The 24,988-nt window shown below is 36.6% G+C and overlaps 1 protein-coding gene across 25 annotated transcripts in view; it reads right to left on the reverse strand.

Annotated features, from left to right (window-relative positions):
• PTPRD (protein tyrosine phosphatase receptor type D) overlaps positions 1 to 24,988 on the reverse strand; it is a 2,469,774-nt gene that overhangs the window by 129,132 nt on the left and 2,315,654 nt on the right. For 18 of the 25 annotated variants that reach the window (XM_066368139.1, XM_066368136.1, XM_066368146.1 and 15 more), the window contains 4 exons: positions 22,505 to 22,595; positions 17,082 to 17,291; positions 11,354 to 11,514; positions 94 to 206 (listed from right to left, as the gene is read on the reverse strand). In XM_066368139.1, coding sequence (XP_066224236.1) covers positions 94 to 206; positions 11,354 to 11,514; positions 17,082 to 17,291; positions 22,505 to 22,595 — 575 coding nt within the window. The remainder of the gene's footprint in view (positions 1 to 93; positions 207 to 11,353; positions 11,515 to 17,081; positions 17,292 to 22,504; positions 22,596 to 24,988) is intronic. The other 7 variants (XM_066368144.1, XM_066368143.1, XM_066368152.1 and 4 more) reach the window with 1 other exon arrangement.

The following is a 24,988-nucleotide window of genomic DNA, read 5'->3' on the forward strand; positions in this document are numbered from 1 at the left end:
AAATAAAGTGATGCATTCATCTCAAGGCAACATCAACTGGACTATAAAATTTCAGGGCAGACTGTGTCATGGATAGGCTGAGTCATGTCTTACCTGGTGTTTGAAAATTAAGGCGCCTTAGTTCTACTGGGTCTGTTGGATGGTGTGAAGGGACCTCCTTGCTGTTTGGTATGCTGCTCTTCCTAGAGTCAGATTCTGCCCTTTTCCTAGAGAAAGAAAGTAAAAATTTAAGATTAAAAAATAATTAAAACAGGTTTAAAAGGCAGAGAGTCATGCCCTTCCCCCTCAACCCCACACCCAACTTTCAGTTTTAAAACTTTGATGGGATAGCTTTGTGACCTTGTTCAGGCTGTTCGTCCTTACTTGGCCTATCCTATTTCTTTAGGTCTACAATTTTTGTTTGAGTGGATGATCTCAAAGTCCTCTTTTAGCTCTACAATTAAACAATCCAGTCAGTGACTTGGACTTGAGGCGTTAAGGGAGTGTCTATAAGTACACTTGGATCATTGCTCTGCTATTCTCCCTTAGCCACTTGTTCTATTTGTGAGGAATAGGATAGACTTAGAGGATCCCTAACAGCTAGATTACTGCTACCATATAGACAAGCTCCGAAACGCCTGGCCTGTAGTTGAACAACTAAATCTGCCCCGATTTCTCTTTTCTAAGAATATAAAGCTGATGGCTACAAAGTGGACTTGTATTGGATTTCCTGTAAGGCAGATAAATATAGTAAGTTCCTTTCTAAGATTCCAAGTTAATCTAATATCTGGAAGGAGGCTGGGACCACACAAGACCAACATCAAGTTTCTCTTTCAAACCTCCCCCACCAAAAAATAAGAAAAGAAAAAAAAGTACAGATTTGGCCTATGGTGCTAAGCTAACTATGATTAATATTTTGTTAATGAAAGTCAATCATAAAAAAAATTGGAAAAAAAAAGTAATTTCACCTGTTTAGTTCCATTCTCCTAATGAACTTTCAGGTATATGAACCATTAACAGTGCCTTGTTATAAATAACTCTTCACCCAGTTCATTTTATCTTGTTTTAATTGCAACTTATTATTTATATTAAATACTCTTATTTAAAGTGTCATAATCCACTTTTAACAAATGTCAGGTATTTCCCCCTAAGATTTCCTTTTTTATCTTTTCAAACCCAAATAATCAGAGTAGTACCAACTATTTTCTTTCCCGTTGACTTAGATTAACAATTCACTTAACAAATGGAAGTCTTTTTCAAACTGTGCTTTTTAAAAATACTGATTCCAGCAATACCCAGCCTAGAGTTATAACCCTAGTATCTCAACCCTGCTCAAGCAAAGGTATTCTAGTTTAGCGACAGGGCTACAGAAAAGTGTTTAGCAACCCTCTCTCTCTTCTTGATGTGACTGTATTACAGCTTAGTTGTGTGGCAATGGGATCTCTCATTCAGTGTCATGCAGGTTGTTCCATGAAAAGAACAGTCTTCTTTCCATCTCTGCTCATCTGTATAAAATAAACTGACCAGGGGATGAAGGGAAGATGAATGCAAAGGAAAAAGAACACTTGATTTGCATAAGTGCAATGCCTTTGGCTAAATATGGTTGATTAAATGAATTTTCTTGGGTGAGTCCTATTAGACACCTGCTCTCTTAGGACTTTGGGTTAATCTCCTCCTGATTTCCTGCTTCTACCTACAGGGGACCGGCATAGTCTATGGATAGAAGGTACTTCCAAGCTGTACCACCGATCAGAGGAAACAGTGAATCAAAGTGTGCCAAAGGTACTGGTAGCTCCAGTTGTATGGAGTGTCAAATGGGAAGAAAAGAAGAGATAGAAGGCTGGCGAAAAGATGGGAGAAGAAAAAGAAAGAAGCTCAGAAGACTGTAGGAAGAAGGAAATGTAGACCCGTTTCAGAGCAGAAAGTGCCTCTGTATTTAGGCTGGGGATATTGGCCTCACAACACCAACACATTCATTTCGCCACTGAAGTTCAGAACCTAAATAGGTTAATAAAATGTCACTGAGTGTGGCTTGCCAATCAATCCCACCAGTAACAAGCATATGGTTGGTCTTCTCATTTCAAATCATCCTTGTGGCCCTTCTCAGGTTTTGGTCTTTTCACGTAATTTTATACATTTCTTTACGGATGTGCCAGATCCAACGTCTAAAACCACGACTGTTACCCCTTCTCAAAGTGGCTCTGCTGTACTTCTTGCAGGATGATGGAAACCAGAAGTAGAAATAACTGGACAAGAAAACTATTTCCCTCTTGCAGGTAAAGGGGAACGTCCTCCGTACCTCTTTGTCACTGAGGCCAGGCTAGGTGACGCTCAGACAGAAAAAAATACTCTCTAAAAATGTAATTAGTTTGTTTCATGCCAGGAAAGCTGATAATTGCATCTTTTTTACCCAGATAAGTCATGGACAACACAAAGAATTGGATTAAAATTATAGTTCATATTTATAATAAATTGGGGGGGGGCGGCATCTTGACATTTAATAACTAGCTTTTCCCTCATTTTATCTGTTAAATTAAATGACCTCCATGATCTCAGGCTCTAAATATCATAGCCAGCTATAAATACCAGTGGTTTAATTTTTGTTTTGTTTAGTTTCATTTGATGATCACAACATGGGTAGTCTTGGCTTCCCACACTTATATCACATTATTTTAAAACAGAAATAAGCTTAAATGGTTGTTGTCTAACAGAAAGAATTTCTTTTTTTTTTCTTTTTCTTTTTTTTAGATTTCATTTATTTATTTTTAGAGAGAAAGAGAGATGAGCAGGAAGTATCAACCAACTCCTATATGTGTCTTGACCGGGCAAGGCCAGGGTTTCAAACCAGTGACCTCAGTGTTCTAGGTCAACGCTTTACCCACTGTGCCACCACAGGTCAGGCCAAGAATTTCTATGAAAGGTTAGCAAGATGAAGAGTTTGGTCATCATAATTCATAATAGTAAAGAGCTTTAAAAAATGAATTTATTATAAAGTTTTAATGGCATATCATGGTCTAAATCGGATCCACCATGAAAATATTTAGTAACATTTTCCCTAAGTTTTCAGAGGTCTCATTATTCTCATTTTAAAATAGTAAAAAAGCAAAGAACACTGACTAGAAATAGATTATACATTTCCTTGCTATTTTATTTTTTCTATTAAGGTTATAAAGGCCTGGTGTAGGTTCACTTCTCACAGTGAGAAATGATCTACCACGCACAGGAGTCACATGGGTGAAAAAGAAAGAGACGATCACATGACCTTTCTCAGAGGGCAGAAACTACTGACAGTGTAAAAAAGCATGTGTTTGTCTGAGATGTGAATGATGCACCACAAAAATGCTACTCTGTGGTCAGGGGTGTTTGATTTCACTTATTCTCGTCCGGGGTAAAGTGACAAGAACAAGGAAGACTTTGGGGAAGATCAAATGTATTGATTTGGAACAAAGGTATTTCAGATATATGGGTACAGGCTTTTGGAAAAATATATTTATTGAAATTTCTACTATTAATATTCAAAGGAATCAGTAAAAATACTTCACAGTTCTGACATTGTTAAGAATGTAACACCAACTCGGCCACCTAGTGCTATGTATCTCTTTGGGTGGTCAACTACCAACCTTCTTGATCTTCACTAATGAAATAGAAGAGGAGGGTTAGGAGATGATATCTAACTTCTGGTCCAGCTCTCATACAGACAGGACAAGGCTGTGATGAAGGTGTGAGATGTGCACAGTGCTATAATAGGAAGGAAGAGGGAGGTGGATTTCTACGTATATTAAATGGTGTCAACGTGTTTTGTCTTCTGGCTGAGAAAACAAAAAACCTATTTTTCATGTGTTTTTCAGCCTGAATCAATGATAAATAGGAATATATAAAAATAAGTAAAGCAGACCCTCATAGAGGTAGTAAGTTTTCTATCAGTCAAAGTGTAGTATAGCTTGCTGATCAGGGTTGTGATTTCAGGGATAAAAAATGCAGTGCTTGTTTTCAAACTTTAGCACGCATCAGAATCTCCTGGGAGGGCTTGCTACACTATAAGTTGCTGGTCCAATGCCCAGTTTCTGAGTGACCACGTCTAGGTGAGGAGTCCAAGACTTTGCATTTCAAGTTCCCTGGTAGTGCTGATGCTATTGATCCAGGGCCCCACTCATTGAGAACCAGTGGAACACAACACTGGGAGAAAGGCAGGTTAGATGAGCACTAAGACCCTTTAATATTAAATTTTAAATTTAAGTTTAATTTTAATCAGGAATTTATATCTACTCATTGACAGAGATAGACATGAATTAGAAAGCTAGGAGGTTAGATTAGACCAATCAGTCAATAATCAAAGAATACAGATATTATTTTTATTGTTATTACTACTATTCCTATTATGATTCAAGGCTGGAAGACATGGAAAATAATTTGGAATTACATAGAGTCTTCTTTAAGACACTATCATCAATATTTGGAGGGTGTGAACAAGCTTGTATTCCTGTATTGAGAGGTGACCAGAGATCAAACTTGAAAACTGACCTTCAAAACAGAACAAAGCAAGACAGCTTATCAAGCACCTCCCATTTCTCTTCTGCAGACACATTAACACATAAAAACGTTCATTTTACCTTAACAACAAACAAAACTCTGAGACTGGTTTTATGATAAACTGTTTTATCTTCTTATATAGATAAACTTTTCCAGAATCATTTTAATATCAATTCTTTTATATGTGTAGGCTTTATCCAGGTATCATGTTTTATATCCAACCTCTACTTTCATCCCCTCAGTATATCTGCAAATCTACCCATATTTTATTTTTTTCTTGACTGAACATTAAAGGGGTTTGTTCTCTATTCCTCACCTGTCAGGTTTACTGCTCCATTTTAATGCAGCAAAAAAAGAAAAAAAGAAAAAGAACAGAGAAAGGCTAAATGTTAGTTGGCCAATGGTAATAAGAGTAACCATGACAACCAAGATTTAACAGTGCTCACAGGTAGGGACACATAACTTACACACATTAGCAAATGACAGCATATCAAAATATTTAAAGGCTTCTAATCATAAAGTAAATGGAGGACATGAGGGCACATCGCTAAATAAATCATTTTTGAGTGTGTTAATGTCATAGTCACTTTTATCCATCAACTGACAAAATACTGCCACGATTAATTATATTTCAGGAAGTATTTTAGAGTAGAGATATAATTTGATTTTTTCAAAACATACATGACAAAACTACTAATGTATTTAAAGGGAATACGACATTACTTCATATAAGAAAATTATTCATTTAAAATAAAGACTTCTCAGTTAAGAGGTAGGTTATTCCCTTAATGATATAAAAGACTTGCAAATTGTACTGTACTGCACAAAAATTTGCACAACTGCATAATATACCACGAGGTAATAAAGTGGCAGAAATGATTTCTTCAAACACCTTTTGACAGTCAGATAATCATAAATCTTTTTTTTCCAATAAAAGATTAAATACATTTTCAGTTTTGGAAAAGGTAATACTCATCATTATAAATCTATAGAGCATGACCCATCTATATATCTGGGCGGATCCATAAAAGTATTTTATTACTAGCCATGGACATGACATACTTTCCAAGTCAAAGAGGTACTACTGTCTGTGAATACATTTAGTTCTGAGTGACCACGTCTAGGTGAGGAGATACTTTCACCTGGGATAATATGGAAATTGCTTAAATAACAATATTCTTTATGCAGACAGGGCATCTTTTACCTGTAAAGAAGTAATCTGAACAATCTTCATGTTGAGGCAAATTGCAAAGTATTTAGAGAGTTCTCAATCACAAAAATATGTAAAGGTACCAAATCTGCCTTAATCACAAAACATATACTCATACTGCTAGGGTATCTGGCTTTGAGATACTGTAGTACAACTCTTTTCAAAAATACAAAAGCCACATTTAAATTGTACAAAACACATACAAAGAGAAAATAAAAATAATATCAAACATACTGCTTAATTATTTTCTTAATTTTAAAGTGATTTACTTAGTGGTATCACGTTTTTTTTTCTTTTTTAAAAATTATACATGTTTCTAACTTGCTAATTTTTTAATCAATGAGGTCATCAGTTGTAGGAATATCTATTCCTCTGGAAGGAAAGGAACCACTAAGTGAATTATTAGTTTTGTGTATTAAAAGTCTGTTGATATTTTGATGAATAAATACAGAGTGTGCAATTCACTCCCTCTACCATAGAAATGTCCGTCTCACCAGGCATGGGTACATATTTGGTGCAAATGTCTAAGGCTGAAGGCTTTTGGAACCACTATGTTTAAATAATAGGTTGAGGGTTTTATTACAGTTCTTGCCAGCCAAGATAAAGGCAATAATGAGTGACGGAGTAAACACGTGGAGGGGACAGAGTTTCTTTACACTATTTGGCTTGTATAAGTGCGATCATTCAATATCCCTCTGTGACACGCACTCTGCTAGGCACAAAGGAAACAGTGAGGAATAAGACAGAGTCCTAAACCTACACTATGGAGCAGACAAGAAAGCTAAGAAAATGGCCAATTACAGTAATGTGGTAGATTCTATAATATAGAAAAGTAGAAAGTTCTTTAAGAGCATAGAAAAGGGCTAAGCAGACTGAACTGGTAGAAAGGAGAGCACAAGAGGGAGGCAGCTAGACAGACAGGCTTTCTATATAGCAGGTGGAAGCTTAGCTTCCCTCTAAAGGATGAGTTAGCTAGCCAGGCCAAGTGGAGTGGCCGGGGAGTGAGGGAAAAGGTGTTCCATGCTTAGGGAAGGACTTTCTTTGATGACAGCTTGGAAAGACATGGAGGGTTGATATAAAAAGAGAAAACTATGAGGGAAAGCCCACAGAGGGTCATTGTTGGATGAGGAAAAAGCTGAAGTCTTATTTTAATCATCCCTACCTCATGGCCTTCACCCACAGAAGTTTGGGGGTGGATCTGAAAATTACTCTCTCTACAGTATTCATTCTGGTTAGACTATTACTATTCAAGGATGGTACTTTTATCTAGACCATGCCTTAGATGGTTATAGCTCCCAAACCCATATTTTCTTTTTTTCCATAGTACATAATAAACACTTCTCATACATTCTGAAATGACTGCCCACAGAGTCAGCTTAACATGTTGTTGTCAAATATTTTCTACATAACCTGATCTGGTAGTGGCGTAGTGGATAGAGCATTGGCCTGAGATGCTGAGGACCCAGGTTCAAAACCCTGAGGTTGCTGCCTTGAGTGCAGGCTCATCTGGCTTGACTGTGGGCTCACCAGTTTGAGTGAGGGGTCGCCAGCTTGAGCATGGGATAATAGACATGAACACATGGTTACTGGCTTGAGCCCAAAGGTCACTGGCTTGAAGCCCAAGGTTGCTGGCTTGAGCAAGGGTCACTGACTTGGCTGGACATCCCCCCCCAGTCAAGGCACATATGAGAAAGCAGTCAATGAACAATTAAAGTGTTACCTATGAGTTAATGTTTCTCATCTCTCTCCCTTCCTTTCTGTCTGTCCCTGTCTGTCCCTTCACTCTCTCTTGCAAAAAATAAATAAATAAATAAAAATTTTCTATGTAAAGAATCCCTGGACAATTCTAGAACAATGGCTGAAATACTTTACATACGTAACAAATGATCAGTATAGATGAATTTCTAAGAGCATCCATTCAATAGCTCTACAGATTCTTTTGTGTGTAGGCGGGGAAGAGAAAGAAGGGCAACATGGAGTCATATTTAAAAAACATACACACAACCCTATGGGCAGAAATAATATAGTACAAATTCTATTACTTGGAATTTGAGGTTCTCATTAGAGGACACTATATTAAAAAGCATTATCTAGAATACCTACTTATTTTATAAAGGAGAAAACAGAGATTCAGAGTGTTGGCATGACTTTCCACTCCATATAGAGCCAGCTTGTCATGGAGCTGAGATTTTAACTCAGTTTTACTAATTCCTGGTCTAGTGTTTTCTAACCCTTGTTACCTCCTTATTTCTGTACTTTACATTTTAAAAACACTGTACGTGTTACATATAGAATACAAAATTTCAAAAACTCATACTGCAAGATAATTTGTAACACTCAAGACCTACCAAACACATTTTAATTTTCAGATGATTCAGAGGCATTTTAGGGACCTTACAAAGCCTAGGTGATAATATTTTATCACTGATTATCAATGTATTGCAGGTTTACAAATTCCTAGATTAAAAGCAAAGTCAAATGAATAGTACTGTCAGATGAAAGATTATGCTATTTCCACATTAATATAATAATAAGTATATGTCTCCTCAGACAGCTTTATATGGACAAACCATCCATAGATCCATAGCTAGAGACCTTCTCCAACCACAAGTAGTGTTATAAGCAGGTGTATATGATTAAATATGGTAGGAGGTGAAGGGATTAAGCATAATATATATATATATATATATATATATATATATGAAACATGTAGACAAAGACAACACTGTGTTGATAGCCAGAAGGAAAGGGGTAAGGGGGCAGGTGGGCAAAGGTGGGGGGGGGGCTGGGACAAAAGAGACTGCTTGTGGCTATCTATGGTCACATGATGCAGTGTGCAGATGATGTTTATTAAGGTGCACAACTGGACCTGTACCCCAATAAATTCGTTTAAAAAGTAAATATTAAAGTAATAAAAATAAAAATAAAAAGATAACATGAGTCAACATTATTTTATACTCATTACCTACTCAAAGTATCATTTATATACAGGAAGTGAAATACTTTAAAAATAATGCTAATATAATCAATTTCAACAACCTATGCATAAACTGAAAGGCACCTAAGAGGATGAAGTATTTATTACATAATTAACTTTGCTCAGATTCCAAGCTATAAAAGACACTATTCATCCCCTACGGAAGATTTCCTCTTGAATTGCTTCATGATAATCAAGAAGGACATTGTTGGGCCTACTTAAATTTCAAGTCAGGAATGTTCTTCACTGCTGAAGCAAGCATTTCTATTTCAGCAACGCTTCATGCGCCTTCAGATGCTTTAGCTAAATATACTTAGCATTCGAGGATGTGTGCCTCTTCCAACAATTGCATTAGACGATGCTTACATATGCACACACTAGAATGTGCCTCTATTTTAACAGAGTCATAAAACCTTTAAATATGATGCCTCTTTTTGCGGGATTAGAAAAAACATATAACTGAGTTGATTTTTTTTTTAAGCACATACAAATGAAGAATGGAAAACAATCACAAATGTTAGAAATTATCAAGGTTAAAATCCTATTTCTTTGCATTTACATAACTAGTTCATAAATCTCATGCACACCTCCCTTCAGTGACCTGACTTAAGGATAGTCAGATAATATCCAAATGAAACACAACTTCAAAAAATAAGGCGAGTGTTTTGTCCATTTTAAATAATCACAAAATGTCATATGATATGGTTGAGAACTGCAAACTCTCAGTAATCAAGATTGCTAATCTGACTCCCACAGGAGGATGTGATAACCTGAATAATATTTCACTGAAAACAATTATAATTCTACTCTTGCTTTTAATTACTGCATTCTCTTCTGGTAATAGGTGCAGCACATGAACATCAAAAACCACCAGCTCCTACTTGGATTCACTCAGGATTTATTATTGTTCTGGGGTAAGTGGCTAACTCCTGTTTCCTGCTCTTACCTCTTGCACAAGACAGAGGTGATCAAATATAATGCACACTGATAAGATACAAGTTGGGGTGAGGAGATTGAAACCATCAACTAAGAGGAGATTTTGGACCTCAATCATTTGCTTTTTAAGCTATTTTATGACATTGATATTGAATGATGGCAATGATCAGAACAAAATTATAATGGATATTTCTTCCATTCTTTCTAGCTCTAAAATAGGATAGGCAATTTAAGGGGTTATGGTTATAAACTTTTCTTTACTTTGTTCTTTTCTTATTTCATTAACCCTTTTTCACATGAAATAAAATGGAATACAGCTTTATAAGAGAAACTTTTAAAAGAAGTGTCTGGAAGAATCTACTTTTGAGTCAAGAAAAGAAGTTATCAAAAATAAATAAAGGCTCTCCCAGGAACATAAGAACATAGTTAATAAGGGAATATAGGTAGAAATAATTAAAGAAACTTAATGAAGGGAGCTATACGTTTATGAAAATAAATAATAAAAATAAGATGATCAGATTAAGCATGTAAGCAAGAATCACAATGAAGAAACTTATCTGATTCTGAAGGTCAAGGTTATGAGGAGAGAGAATGAGAGAGGGGGAAGACGGGGGAGTGGGAGAAATGGAAGGAGGGAAATAGGGATGTAGAGGAAAAGAGGGAAGCAGAGAGAGAAAAGGGAGAGGGGGTGCTACATTATAGTAGAGGAAAGTGGTCAAATAGTATTCTGAAAGGTCAAACACTACAAAGGACAATGTAAACACAAAGTTTCATGAAATAAAACTTGAATTGGAAGAAAAGTTAATATAACTGAAGATAATTTAGAATTCAGTCATTCTAAATGTTTAAGAGAATGTATTATATATGTTAATTTTCATAATTTTATACATTTATAATATATTTTTAAGTCAAAAGGATTTAGGGGTTGAAGAATTATTAATGTTCCTTTCAACTAAAGCAGTGATTTGGGGAGAAAATCTTGCTTTTATGTAATGAAGGAAGAAATTGAATTTAAAAAGAGTGGACAACCAGAAAACATGGGATTGATGTAAACTGTCTGCTTCCTAACTATAATCAAAGATAGTAAGTCAGATTGCTATTTGAGAGTATAAAAGTTAAGGTTATATTTTTAAAAAGGGAAAGTGGTACCTCACATCCCTTTTTGGACAAATGAAGATTTGTACTGAAGATTTGGACAGGGGTTAGAAGAAAAGCAGAGAGGGAAAATGTTCATTTTTTTCCTTTTCTAATCTTCCATTTTTAGCTACTTTGCTAAGTGTTGAGAAATGGCTATAGGAAAAATTCCGGCACATGTGCACACAAGAGTTATAAAATGAACAGAAATGTACAGGTTTATGATGTTTCAAAAACCATGCCAAAATGAACAATTAATTGTTTAAAACAACCAAATGTCAGCTTACATGAAATTATCTGTTTAATGCACTAATGTCTCAAACATCAGGCAAAGTGCTCATAAATTAGCTCAGAAGAGCCAAGGTCTGTGCACACTAGGCAATGGAGTCCCCCTCACACTGAATGGGATCTTAAATAGAAGTCTTTAAATTTCATTCTAGCTCTAATGAAAACATTTTCCAATGATTACTGGGGCTACACTAAAGTAGTCTACTAAGATCAACTACATAATGATCACAGAAGGAATAACAAGTCTTCAAAAATAAGGCTATCCCCAAGATTGCAATAGAAACATTGGACAAACATACCTTTTATATAGAAGAATAGCTATGACAATGCAGATGATAAAGACGACTGCAAGGACAGGACCTACAACCCAGATTAAGCCTTCTTCTTCATCAGTGATTGGCTGTGGATCCAGGTCCATTGACACAACAGGGTCTGAGTAGGGACTGGTTGCATACATCTTCTGAGGAAAGACAGAGTCTATGTTGGTCATATATGAATGTCTTCCAGCGTATAACTTCAGTATTAGAAGCAGCAAAGATATGAGATAGAATGGATCTGATGATAAATGTGTGAAACAATGTTAGTAAATAAAAAGCAGGAGAAGTGGGGAGGGGAAAGAAAGTGAAAGAGGCCTTGCAATCTATATATCCTTATACAGTAAAGCATTTTATAATAAAATCATTTTTGATGGTATAAATTATTCCAGATATACTTTTTTTTTGCTTATTAAATGATCTTAAGAATTATGAACTACCAGTAATTAACCAGTTGTGAAATGCTCAATGAGCATTTATACTTTGCCAATGTACCTAGGCTATGTGAAAATCAACAGAAATATTAATTTCAGTCCTCAAGACATGACTGCCCAGTTAAGAAAACCAATTTAAAAAGTAAAGATTTATAAAGCAAAATATTCATATTTCATTAAATGTTAAATTATGTAAGCAGTCCTTAGTACTGTATGTTAGTTAGAAAATAGAGGCCAAAAATTGGACAAAGTCTACAACTTCAAAAGAGGCCAAATTTTCAAATTATAGATGCAAGATATATAAAACTGATGATATGGCTTTCCAGAACATAAAATTTTTAGAACTTGAAAGGATTTAGCAGTTCCCATTTATTTTTATTACAGTTACTGCTCAGAGGTGGGTATGATTGTTCCCAACTGCTGGGAATGTAAATTGGTACAGCCATTAAGAAAAATATATATATTGGTTCCTCAAAACATTAAAAACAGAAGTATGATATGATCCACAATCCCTCTCCTGGATATACATCCAAAAGAAATGAAATCACCATCTTGAAGAGGAATCTGCATGCCTGTGTTCACTGCAACATAATTCACGATATCCAAGATATAGAAACAACCTGAGTGTTAGCTGATGAATGAATGAACAAAGAAAATGTGGTGTGTGTGTAGATACAACTTCAATGGAATATTATTCAACTATAAAAAAGAAAGAACACCTGCCATTTGCAACACTAGAAATAAATCCAACTAGAGGGCAGAGAATAGAATGGTGAGTGCCAAATGCTGGAGGGGAGAAATGGGGAGATGTAAGTCACAGGGTAAAAACCTTCAGTTATAAGAAGAGTAAGTTCTCAGGATCTATGTACAGCCTGGTGACTATAGTTTATAACGCAGTACTGGGTACATGAAAGTTACTGAGAGTAGACCTTAAAGGGTCTCATCACACACAAAAGAAGAGTTATCATGTGAGAGGACAGATGTCCTCGAATATTCCACCATGTATGTGGATATCAAATTTTCATCTGGTGCACTTTAAAGATATACATAATTATATTTGTTAATTTTTCCTCATAAAGTTTGGAAAAATACAGTTACTTGGTAAAAGAATGGACTGAGTATCTGTGATTTTGGTTTTTATAGTATTTTGTTTGTTCTGTCCTATGTTAGCCTATATAAAACTGCATTCTCCTAACCCTGCCCCTTTTAAGGTCCTCTGTTTTCCTTTTCCAATAGAGAACAATCTACATCCATGGGCCACCCCACCTCTTCTACTCTCTCCTTATCTATTCTCACTCCAGCACTGGTCTGGGTGTCTCATTTGTCAAATATAATTGCCATTATTCAGTTCTTACCCTCCTAGACATCTTTTCCAGATTTGACACAGCTGATCAAGTCTTCTTTAAAATGCTCTAGTCCCTTCCCAGCCTCGCCAAATGACCACAGCTTGTTATCTGCCTCTGCGTCCATCCCATGCCAGCGTTCTTGTTTTTTCTTCTGCTAGTCCCCCTTTTTCTCTCTTATCTGGCAAGGTCATCCCCAGCTTTAACTACCAACCTCTATGCAGATTACTTCTTCAAGATGCTCCTAAACTCAGAAATTCTGCTAAGTTCCAGCTCTTCATTTCCAATTGTTTCTAGACATTCCTGCATGTGTCCCAAAGTCAAGAACTGCATGTGTTACTTCCCTGCTTCTCATATATTCTCCTTCTGACTTGCTTATTTCTCTCAGCCTCTCAATAGCTAGAAATGAAAAACTGCTGATTTCACCTAATCTGTATCCCCTGAGTCCATCTACTCTCTTGTCTCACAGAACCACTTTTCTTCAGGATGTCATTCACGCTCATCCAAACCATACTGAGAGTTTCTTCCTTCCTCTAAGAGTCTCTATTGCTGATAGAGTTATTATTCTAAAGTACAGCTAGAAAACCTTCAGGAGGACCTTGGGTGACTCCTCAGGGTGATTCTTAAGGGCCTCCACAATTTTGTTTTAAGTTTTCTTACCATATAAAACATATTCCATCATAGAGAATTTCTTGTTACTACTCCCCAAATACTCGCTTCTCTCTCTTTAACCCTCTCACAAGTTCCACAACATTTAGATCCAGAAATCCAGTTTATCTTCAAGGCTCAACAGAAATACTGCTTTCAATGAAGCTAACTCTCCTTAACTGGAAATAATCAAGTATATTACACAAAATGTAAGTAAATTTAATTTAAAAAATTTAGGTAGTCCTTTATTTTTTTGATGGCATTCATCCAACTAACTTTTTTTAAATCTGTGCCTATGTCTTCTTTTTTCAAATAAAACTATAAAGTTCTGGAATATAGGTATTTATATACTATATATGCTTGTGTGATTAAAGCAGCTAGCCCAGAACTTTGCACTAGTGAGTTCCCAACAAATCTTTGTTTAATAAAATAAAATGTTCATCTATTCAAGTGGCTGACTTTATCAAGGCATGAACAAATATGCTTATTTTTTTCTATGATCAGTAAATATATTTAGTTTTTCAATCTGCATTTAAAAATTTTTAGTGAAGATCAAAAATGATAACTTTAAGTATCAATATCTCACAGTCACTCTGGAGAACACATGCCCTACCATATTCTTGTAAACAATTCCTCCTTCCCATTGTCCTCATTGTGCACAGGAAAGAGATTAACTAGACTTTGGGGTTTTCTAATGCAACAAAAAAGATAACAACTCAGTATATTTACAACCTTCCCAGAAGCAGATAAGAAAGAGTTACGTACAGTGTAAAGATTTACACAAAGGACTTGACAAAGATACTAAATATCCAAGACACATGAATCTTCACAGAAGTAGAATTGGTTGTTTGGTTCCCACTTTCCCTTCTCTGTTTTGTAGGTCTCACTCAAACTGTTAGTAGACAACAATAAGCAAAACTCTCTGATTTAAAATTCTTTACCAAGAACCTTTGAGATAATAATCTTGGTTAGCCAGGATAGAAATCTAAGCAGAGTTTTCCCCAAACCCCATAGATCAGGAACCAGAGATGTGAATAATGAAAGGAACACAAAATCATAAAATGACGCCAGCCTTGTGAAAAGTAGGGTTTGTTCAGTGTGAGTGTGTGTGTATGTGTGTGTGGGGGTTTACAGAAAAGATCAAACTGTTCGTCATTCTAAACCCATCCTCTGATGTTCTTGAAATAAGGCAACAGATTGGGGTAAAGCTTCAGTCTTTGGTGAGAGGGGACATTTTCTCTATGCAAATTATCAGTCTACCCTTAGAGTGATTAGGTGTTTTATTAATAATTATTCATGAAAATTAGAGGCTTACAAAAGTATGGCATCACTGCTAACATCATACTAGATGAATACAAATCTCTTCTATAAAGTAAGCTCTGGCCTGAAAACAGGAAACATACAGGCCACGCTGTTAGCTCTGACAGCAATACTGAGAAAGCTGATTAAGAAAAGGAACAATTCAGAAAATATATTTGGAAAAAACCTAATTACATGATTAATGAAACAGTGTGATGATGTACAGGGAAGGTGTAGATCAGGGGTCCCCAAACTACGGCCCGCGGGCCGCATGCGGCCCCCTGAGGCCATTTATCCGGCCCCCACCGCACTTCCGGAAGGGGCACCTCTTTCATTGGTGGTCAGTGAGAGGAGCATAGTTCCCATTGAAATACTGCTCAGTTTGTTGATTTAAATTTACTTGTTCTTTATTTTAAATATTGTATTTGTTCCCGTTCTGTTTTTTTTTTTTTTACTTTAAAATAAGATATGTGCAGTGTGCATAGGGATTTGTTCATAGTTTTCTTTATCGTCCGGCCCTCCAACGCTCTGAGGGACAGTGAACTGGCCCCCTGTGTAAAAAAGTTTGGGGACCCCTGGTGTAGATGCTTTATCAATGAGGATGCAGTTAAACACCATTGAAAACGTTTGGGAGACATTAGAAACCGAGTCTCTCTGAAAGCGGGTACAATCAGCCTATGATCTGATGAGATTCCTCTTCTTTGCTGGCTTCTCTGATCTAACTCAATGGTCTGCAGGTGCTTTCTGAAACACCCTGGAGCTATTTAAAGAAAATTACTTTCTAATATCTAAAAGTCATTTAAAAAAATAAAAAAAAGATTCCAACATTCTATTCCCTTGATGTTTTGCCTTAAAACCTTCAACCAGACAGAGAAAGCATATCCGTGCATTAAAATTCCAGGAAGCCCGTCACTTTGTTTTCAAATGGCATTCTGTGCACAAAGGTAAACCAGGCAGAAAGGCTGCCTCTGTGTGTTGATTTTCCATGGGGGAATTCCTTCAGTCATTTGAAGAGCAGTCCCACTGTGCACACTCACACCTGGAATGGAGAAATCTTTGATACCTCTCAGGCTTCTTATGCACAGAAGTGACTGGCTCAACAGAGTTGCCACACCTGTCAGTTTTAAGCCCTAATCTATTAGAAAGATACAGTTTAGAATATGTGTATTAAATGTTAATGCAAACTGCCACATCAAAAGCCAGCTCCTTCCCATCTACAATTTCTCTCCTCCTCTCTCTTTTTAACATTCAAAGCAACTGAAGCATAAAATGACATAAGAGCAAGATGAATTACATAAAAGAATACAACTTATTACTTAGAGTACCTTAGGAATTCTCTGTTTTATTGAATTATTTCCTAACTTTCTTGGCTTTTCACTGATAAAGTCCCTGGTAAATTGCTCCAATTAAAGAAGCCAGCTGTGCTTGCCTCTTCCTAGACAGAACGCCCCATGAATTTGGAAAGAGAGCACTGTGGGCTCACTGGCAGTTCTAGGAAAATAAAACAATTGCCCTCTATTAATATTTTCATGTATCTGCAAATATACTACGTGTAATTTCAAACCTTGTCCCTATTGTAATCACACAGACTGGTGTCTTTTAGGTACTATGCCAAAAAAAAATTATTTTTTATAACAGCTATTTTAAAAGGATGAGCAAAAATATGTAAGGACTGATGGTTACCGCCCTCCTAGCAATACTTGTGCCACATCAAAAGGTCTCGAGAACAATGTCCTAACAACGTGGCACTTCATATACTAGAAGTCCACCTAAATTCCTTGTCATCAGAGAAGTAGCTCTGTTTGTAAGGAAAGCCCAACCAGGTTACCCATCAGCATTCATCAAGTAGACAGCAGTTACGAGGTTTAAGTTCATGACAGCTCATGAGAAATAATTAGGATGGCAATACCTATGTATCCCCAAATAATCATATTCTGGTGAAAATGTACAAGAATGCCAAGGAAACAGATGCCTTCACAGTCAACTTACAGACTCTGCGTGTTCCATCACTGCTAATACAAAGAAGACATACTCTTGACCGCTTTGGAGTTGCTTGTTTGTAAATCCACCATAATGTTTGTCATCTCCCAGGGTGAACTCAGTGGGAAGGACATCAAAGTGAGCGGCTATATATGGCTTTAATTCAACTTCCCTCCCATAACGGATGCTTCTGCGTTTCCTTGATATCTCTTTAAGTAGCTTAAGAAAAATGTGGGAAACAGAAAAAAAATGTAAACAACAATAACCCAACTTAATGACAGTTTAATGGGAGAAGTTAATTCAGGACTGGGAACAACTCAAAGGCCCTTTGTCCATATTTCATGTAGCATATCCGCATCACTGAAATCTGTTCTCTCTTGCAAGTGCTTGTTCTGCTGTCAAGGTAGGAATCTGGACTGCTATTTCAAGGCCCAGGATATAGACACAGGACAATCAGATCCTTTAGCGGTAGCTTATATCATTGTCCACCCTAATGAAATCCTTTCAAAGGACAAGAGTGCATTATAACTTGTCTAAAGAAAAAAGCTTGATTCCCAGAAGCCTGTCATGCAGGTTTTATTATTACTTATTAAAAAGGTTGTGAACTGAGATAAAGCCATCTAAACTTTCAGATATTACTAACATTTTAGAGAGGTTAATGCCATTTCAGGTTGTTTTTACTAATGAGATAACTTATATAATGCCAATTCCTTCAAATCTGCAGGAATAAAATCTGATGACCAATTCTTAATTGGCAATATTAAACAGACATTGCCATTCATTTAACCATTTCTGGCCTTGATTAAGATACTTATGAAAACTTTATGGCAAAATTTGTTTTACAAATGGAAATGATAACAGTAAAAACCAAACTGGTGAGATCTTAGTAGAATGAGTCCTTAGCATAGCCATGGCCAGGCTTTTGTGATAATCATGGCTGCAGGTTGTACATGTGACAAACAGCCAATCTTTATGTCAGGAATCTGATGGTAAACTAGTCTTTTCTATACTGCCAACTGTAAATGTGCTGACTGGTTTAAAATTGTAACCTAAAAAAATTTGGAAAATAGTCTTTTGGTTACATAATCTGTACTGTGTTATTTGTGAATAAGTTTCCATTTACAATATTCTCAAGTTTTCTGTAAAATTTGAGTTTATTGAAACAATAAAAATTTCATGAAATATAAGCTATTTTATGAAGATCATAGTGGTAGATAGGACAGAACCTGTTTAGCAAATTTGGATCATCTGAGGATAATATCATTCAGGTAGGCTGATCAATTATACAACATTTGGATTATACTAAATGAAGGTCAGAGATTTAACCTGTTGTCAAATTTAGGCTTAAAATGTTGATGATAATTGTAGTAATTGCTAATATTTATTAAGCACTTACAAGGCATTGTTCTTAAGAGTCTAAACATGCATTAGTTCATTTATTCCTCATAATAACCGTATAAAGTCGGTTACTATTATCTTCAATTTATACATGAGGTAACTGAGGCATAATAGAAAGTGGTAATATGTAATTGGACTCAATCGGTGAAATAAAACAAAATCACATGTAAAGAGATTTTTAAACCAAATTTTGTTTACTTATTGGTTGTACAACATCAAGGAAACAAACACAACAATTAAGGTAAATTGATAACCTAAATTGTTTTTTTTTATAATTTTTATTTATTTTTACAGGGACAGAGGGAGAGTCAGAGAGAGGGATAGATAGGGATAGGGACAGACAGACAGGAACGGAGAGAGATGAGCAGTATCAATCATCAGTTTTTCGTTGTGACACCTTAGTTGTTCATTGATTGCTTTCTCATATGTGCCTTGACCGTGGGCCTTCAGCAGACCAAGTAACCCCTTGCTCGAGCCAGCGACCTTGGGTCCGAGCTTTTTTTTTTTTTTTTTTTTGCTCCAGCCCGCGCTCAAGCTGGTGACCTCGGGGTCTCGAACCTGGGTCCTCCACATTCCAGTCCGACACTCTATCCACTGCGCCACCACCTGGTCAGGCAATAACCTAAATTATTTTAACTCGGTCTATGTTTAGACAGATACAAATTGTGTGCATCTGCTTTCTTTAACACTGTGAGTGTGTATTTAGTTTTCCTTTTCCTGGATTTTTTTTACATGCTATTTCAAAAAATCCTGAGACCATATATTTAATGCTATACTTGAAAAGTCACTACAAAGGTTATTGTGATCTACAGCAACTGCTGCTCCGTTGCTTGGAGAAGGACGAATGCACTGCAGATAGCTGAACAGCTTTTTGAAGCTGGTTAATCAGAAACATTTACCATCAGTTGTTTATGTGACTGTGTCCCTTCTTCTACTTCACTGATCAAACCATGCCTTGATTTTTTTTCATATTTCAGAGGTAGGCAACTGTCATAATTCATCCATATCACTGTTATCCCCATGAATACTTTTGGCTAGGGTTTCTTTAGAAGACTTAGAGGAAGTATATTAGGAAAAAAATATTTGAATTTTTGGTGCTTCTTAGATCCAATATAGCTATTCACTAAGATCAAACCTGGAAAATCAACTCTGCCCTGTAAGTCACTCTAATCTCTGTAGGATGCTTCCTGTGTTATGCTTTAAATGAGTCAAGTATGTTCGACTGACGGTGATGTTAGCCCGTATGTTGAAGTTACAACTATAAATGACCACATTATTTTACAGGGAGCTTTTGAAGTACAATGTGATGAAAAGCTTATACTATAGTATAAGACCTTCCCTGAATTAGCCCTGGCCGGTTGGCTCAGTGGTAGAGCGTCGGCCTGGCGTGCAGAAGTCCTGGGTTCGATTCCCGGCCAGGGCACACAGGAGAAGCGCCCATCTGCTTCTCCACCCCTCCCCCTCTCCTTCCTCTCTGTCTCTCTCTTCCCCTCCCACAGCCGAGGCTCCATTGGAGCAAAGATGGCCCGGGCGCTGGGGATGGCTCCTTGGTCTCTGCCCCAGGCACTAAGTGGTTCTGGTCACAACAAAGCGACGCCCTGGAGGGGCAGAGCATCGCCCCCTGGTGGGCAGAGCATCGCCCCTGGTTGGCATGCCGGGTGGATCCCGGTCGGGCGCATGCGGGAGTCTGTCTGAATGTCTCTCCCCATTACCAGCTTCAGAAAAATACAAAAAAAAAAAAAAAAAAGACCTTCCCTGAATTAAATATAACTAATATTTTAGGAGTCATTCTGCCCCAAATTCATTTTGACTATCAATGTCTGCTTTACCCAGTCTGACCTTGACAACAGGAGTTCTGGTCTATAAATTTATTATGGAGAAATTATCCCCAAATGATAAATAAGTTCAAAAAATAATATTGAGAATGGCTTTATTTAGAGAGCCTCTTTTCATTTTTATGGGCCTAGATGTGAGGCATACATGTGAAAATTCCCTTAGGTCACCATTCTAGTCAATGATATGATTTGAACAATTTGAATTATAGACCTTTGTTAAAAAAATCACTTGGTCAAATACATTTAAGAGAAGAACGCTGCTTTGTCAAAGCTGGCAGGACCACGCTCTAGATAAAATTACTACAATGCTTTTATTATCTATGGTAGAAAAATAAAGAAATAAATGAAAACACTGCCTGCAGGGATTAGAAACAGAATGAGTAAGCATAATGTGAGGTCACAGTCCACCTTCCCTCGTTCCCCTCCGCTGGAGTTACAAGACGGATTGGCGGTGACTCCAGATGATACATCAAGGGCTTCGGTTTTTTATCAGAAATAATTTTCATTTTCCAGTCAATGCATACCTTATTTCTTCCGCCATTAATTCTACAATGTGGTCTCAATTATATCAGTAAGAAAAGTGGGTAACAACCCATCCTGACCCCAAAATTTTGAATTAATAAATGTTCTTTATCACAGAAAATTTTATACAGATTAATGCACTACAACATGTGAAATGATTAAAATGACCCTTTGTTATGGGAATCAGCAGCACAGACCCATAGAATTTAATTGCAAGAAAGTTCAATGTCATATAGCTCTACACTTTAATCCATTAACATTGCTATGCTTTCTGGAGGTTAAAACCTGGCTGTAAAAGGAATCGGCTTTCTATTATTACTTATCACCAAGTGGCCTTACTTCTAAGGAAATCTTATTATTTAAAAGTATTTGATGCCAGTTTTGGCCTGGATATTAATTCCTTAAAAATTCTTTTTCCTAAAATAGGGTAGAAAGATTCATAGATTACACAAATTGCCTTCATATCTTAAATCCAAATCCAATTGAATTGTGTAATTCAGCTGAGAACTGGCTAAAATCATACAGAATATCTCAGGTTTAACTGATTGTAACTAAAAGCGTGCCTTGCTTCAAAATGTTTACCAAAGACCAGCTGACCATTTTGCACATTCAGAAGAGGGATAACTATTCATCTAACATTATAGAAAAATGATATTGTTCTTTTATTATTCAACTGGTGTCTCAATGTGTACTCCTCCAGTGCTCACCTAATCTCTATACAGTGACACAAAAGCATTGTCCTAACCTTAAACTTACCTCCCCTCCTCAACTTGAGTTTTACTCAGACAAATGAAGTGGATGATGATGAACCATATTTCTAGATCTCACAGATGTCTGCCAAAAGGAGCTAACAGCCCTTATCTGTCAGATCACTGTCTCCTTAGTGCAGACAGGTAAGAAATAAACTTCACCTCCCTGTAATGCAGTTAGGAAATCTCTGCTTTTCCTTGCTTAATTTAAACTATTGAATAATTTGAGGTGGGGAAAATATCTAGAAATAAATTAAAATGTGCCTACTATTGTGGTAAAATTTTGGAAATTGAAATCATATTTGCTTAATATATACTCTATTTTTTGTACTATAATTCTTCTTTGACTCAAAATTTGTTGATTTGTTTGCCTCTGTAGTCAAATGCAATTTTGATCTGAAATATTACAGAATACAGAATATAGAATAAGGCAGACATATGCTAATCAGCATAATTCTGGGAGAAATTGGTTAAGAACACATAGTGGGTCAAATGTTGAGCTTTGGTGCAAAAGGCAATTTAACTTTTGTAACAACTACAGCTACCATTGCACTAATGAATTGGACTTTGGAATTCATAACATCAGTGATTAAGCTTTTGCTGACAATTCACTTCACCTTTCTCACCTCTGCATCATTTTTACAAAGGGCAAGAGGCAAAATATTAAAGCAAACAAAGTTAGACAGGTTGTTAGCTTTACTGCAGCTTAATGTCTTTTAATTAAAGCAAAAATCTCTTTGCTGTGATCCCTAGAGGCTAACACACCTATAGCTATGAACATTTCCGCCCAACCAGCTGACCAGCCAGCCAGCCAGCCATGCAGAAGTCTGCACCTGGATTGGATGCTGAAAGGTCTCTACAGGAAGGAAGAGAATGTTTAATAAGTTAAGTAAATGATGAAAGACACAGCCAACAAAGACATAGTTACCTCATCTAATTCCATTTCATCTGGACTCTCCCATGGCTTGATAAATTTCCCACGAGATTTCTTCAAAGGCACAATTATTATGTAGTAACCTCTGCACAAGACAAAAATAATGATTGTTCAGAGAATAAAGTAAATGGATATATCCTTAAATCCTCCATAGACCAGTGATTGAGGCTGAAGGCAAATTATGGAGATGGAGTGACTTGTCCATCAATGACAAATAACCACCTGTTTGTTCAATTTTAAAAACAACATGGGTAGACATTTGTGCGTGACTTCAATGAGCTTATAAGGTACTATCACTACGGTCGACTGCCCTTTATTAGGTATCATAAACAGAGTGGGAACAGTTCGTTAGGACCCTGGTGCTGGACACATACAAGGCTGGTATATTGAAATCTACCAACACAAGCTGCTGAACTAGATATTTTCTATGACAGCAATTTATAAGATAATTTTTAAAAATGGAAATAAATGCACATTAAAAATTAGTCTTAGCTCATATAACACCTAAAATATGAAAATGATAATTTTATTTACATACCCCTAAAATACTTTTTATTTGGATAAAAAATTAAAAACAGAAAAATTACTCATAAGCTTACAATTATATAAAGATATAAAAAGCTTCCCTTTCTTTCTACCTATCAAATTGTAAACCTCAAGGTAAGTGCAATAGAAATTTGGAGACAATCAGTACCTAAGGGCCTTCAAAATAGATCACAGTGTTATGCATCCATAGGAAGAGACAAAAGTGACCGAGTTCTCCAGTTTAGAATAGTCAGCTAAAATTTCAGTAATGTGCCTGACCTGTGGTGGCGCAGTGGATAAAGCATCGACCTAGAATGCTGAGTGAGATCACTGGTTTGAAACCCTGGGCTTGCCTGGTCAAGGCACATATGGGAAGCAACTACTACAAGTTGATGCTTCCCATTTCTCCCCCAACTTTTCTTTCTCTCTCTCTCTCTCTCTCTCTCTCTCTCTGTCTCTTTTCCTCTCTCTCTCACTGCCCGCTCTAATCTCTATACAGTGAGATTAAATAAAATCTAAAAAAGTTTTTTATGAAATTTAAGTAATGAACAGTTACCTGTTCATAAATATATAATATATGGGTTATTTGTTAGATTGTTTTGTAACTTCCAGATGGTCTATACCCTGCTCTTGTATTCATGGTTAGGGACTATGCTAATATCAATCTTTGGTAGTAATAAATAAGGACTTTACACATAAGTGTATAATAATGGCTAACATATTAATCATTTCCTACTTTCCAGGTATTATATTAAATGCATAATTTTATTTTGCATCCTCAAAAATCCTATAAGAACAGACCAGACAAATCCAGAGAGAGTGAATTGTTGCTCCAGTTAAAACAGATCATAGAGGGATACAAGTGTATGCATATCTTAACCTTAGAAATAATCTGGCTCATTTTCACCACTTTGTTTCATAAAGTACTTATTAAGGACACAATAGATTTTGAGGAGATTTATATTGAAAATGAGCACATACCCACATATAGACACACAGACTTTTTAAAGAGCAGGCAGCCACAAAGGGGAAAGGGAGGGCAGGATGGACACTAACATTGTATCACAGAAAACAATAGCACACACAGGAAGGCCTCTTCCTACTCAAAGCAAAACCTGTAATACACTCAGCAAACCCTGTGTGATAGAGAACGCTGTTTTCATAAACAAGAGTTTAGAGCTGCATGTCCAGTATGGTAACCAATAGCCTGTTGTGGCTATGGAGCACCTGAAATGTGGGTAATCTGGACTGATATTTGCTCTCAATATAAAAGACACTGGATTTCAAAGATTTAGTATTGAAAATAAATGTGAATTATGTCAGTAATAATTTTAATAGTGATCAGATGTTAAAATGATAGTCTTCACAATATATTGGGCCAAATACAATGTTATTAAAATTAATTTCACATCTTTTTTTTTTAATTTAAGTGAGAGGCAGGGAGGCAGACAGACAGACTCTCGCATGCACCCTGACTGGATCCACCCGGCAAGCTCCCTATCAGACAATGCTCTATCTGGCTGGGCCACAGCTCCGTTGATCGGCAACTGAGCTACTTTAGCACCTGAGGCTGAGGCCATAGAGCCAACCTCAGCACCCGGGGCCAAGTTTGTTTGAACCATTCAAACCATGGCTTCAGGAGGAAAAGAAAGGAAGAGAGAGAGAGAGAGAGAGAGAGAGAGATGATAGAGGGGTGGAGAAACAGATAGTTGCTTCTCCAGTGTGCCCTGACCTGGAATTGAACCCAGTACTTTCACATACTAGGATGATGCTCTACTGCTGAACCAACTGGCCAGGGCTTATATCTTTCTTTGTCCTTCTACTGTAGCAACTAGAAAATTAAAAATTTCACATGTAACTCTCATTGAATTTGTTGAGTATTCTTGTGAAAAATGTGGCTTCTGTAGATATATCTGGCCCAGAATTTGGGCCCTGTCACTATTGTGCTGTGTG

The sequence above is a fragment of the Saccopteryx leptura genome, chromosome 2, assembly GCF_036850995.1.
Source record: "Saccopteryx leptura isolate mSacLep1 chromosome 2, mSacLep1_pri_phased_curated, whole genome shotgun sequence".
In the NCBI taxonomy this organism is placed as follows: Eukaryota; Metazoa; Chordata; class Mammalia; order Chiroptera; family Emballonuridae; genus Saccopteryx; species Saccopteryx leptura.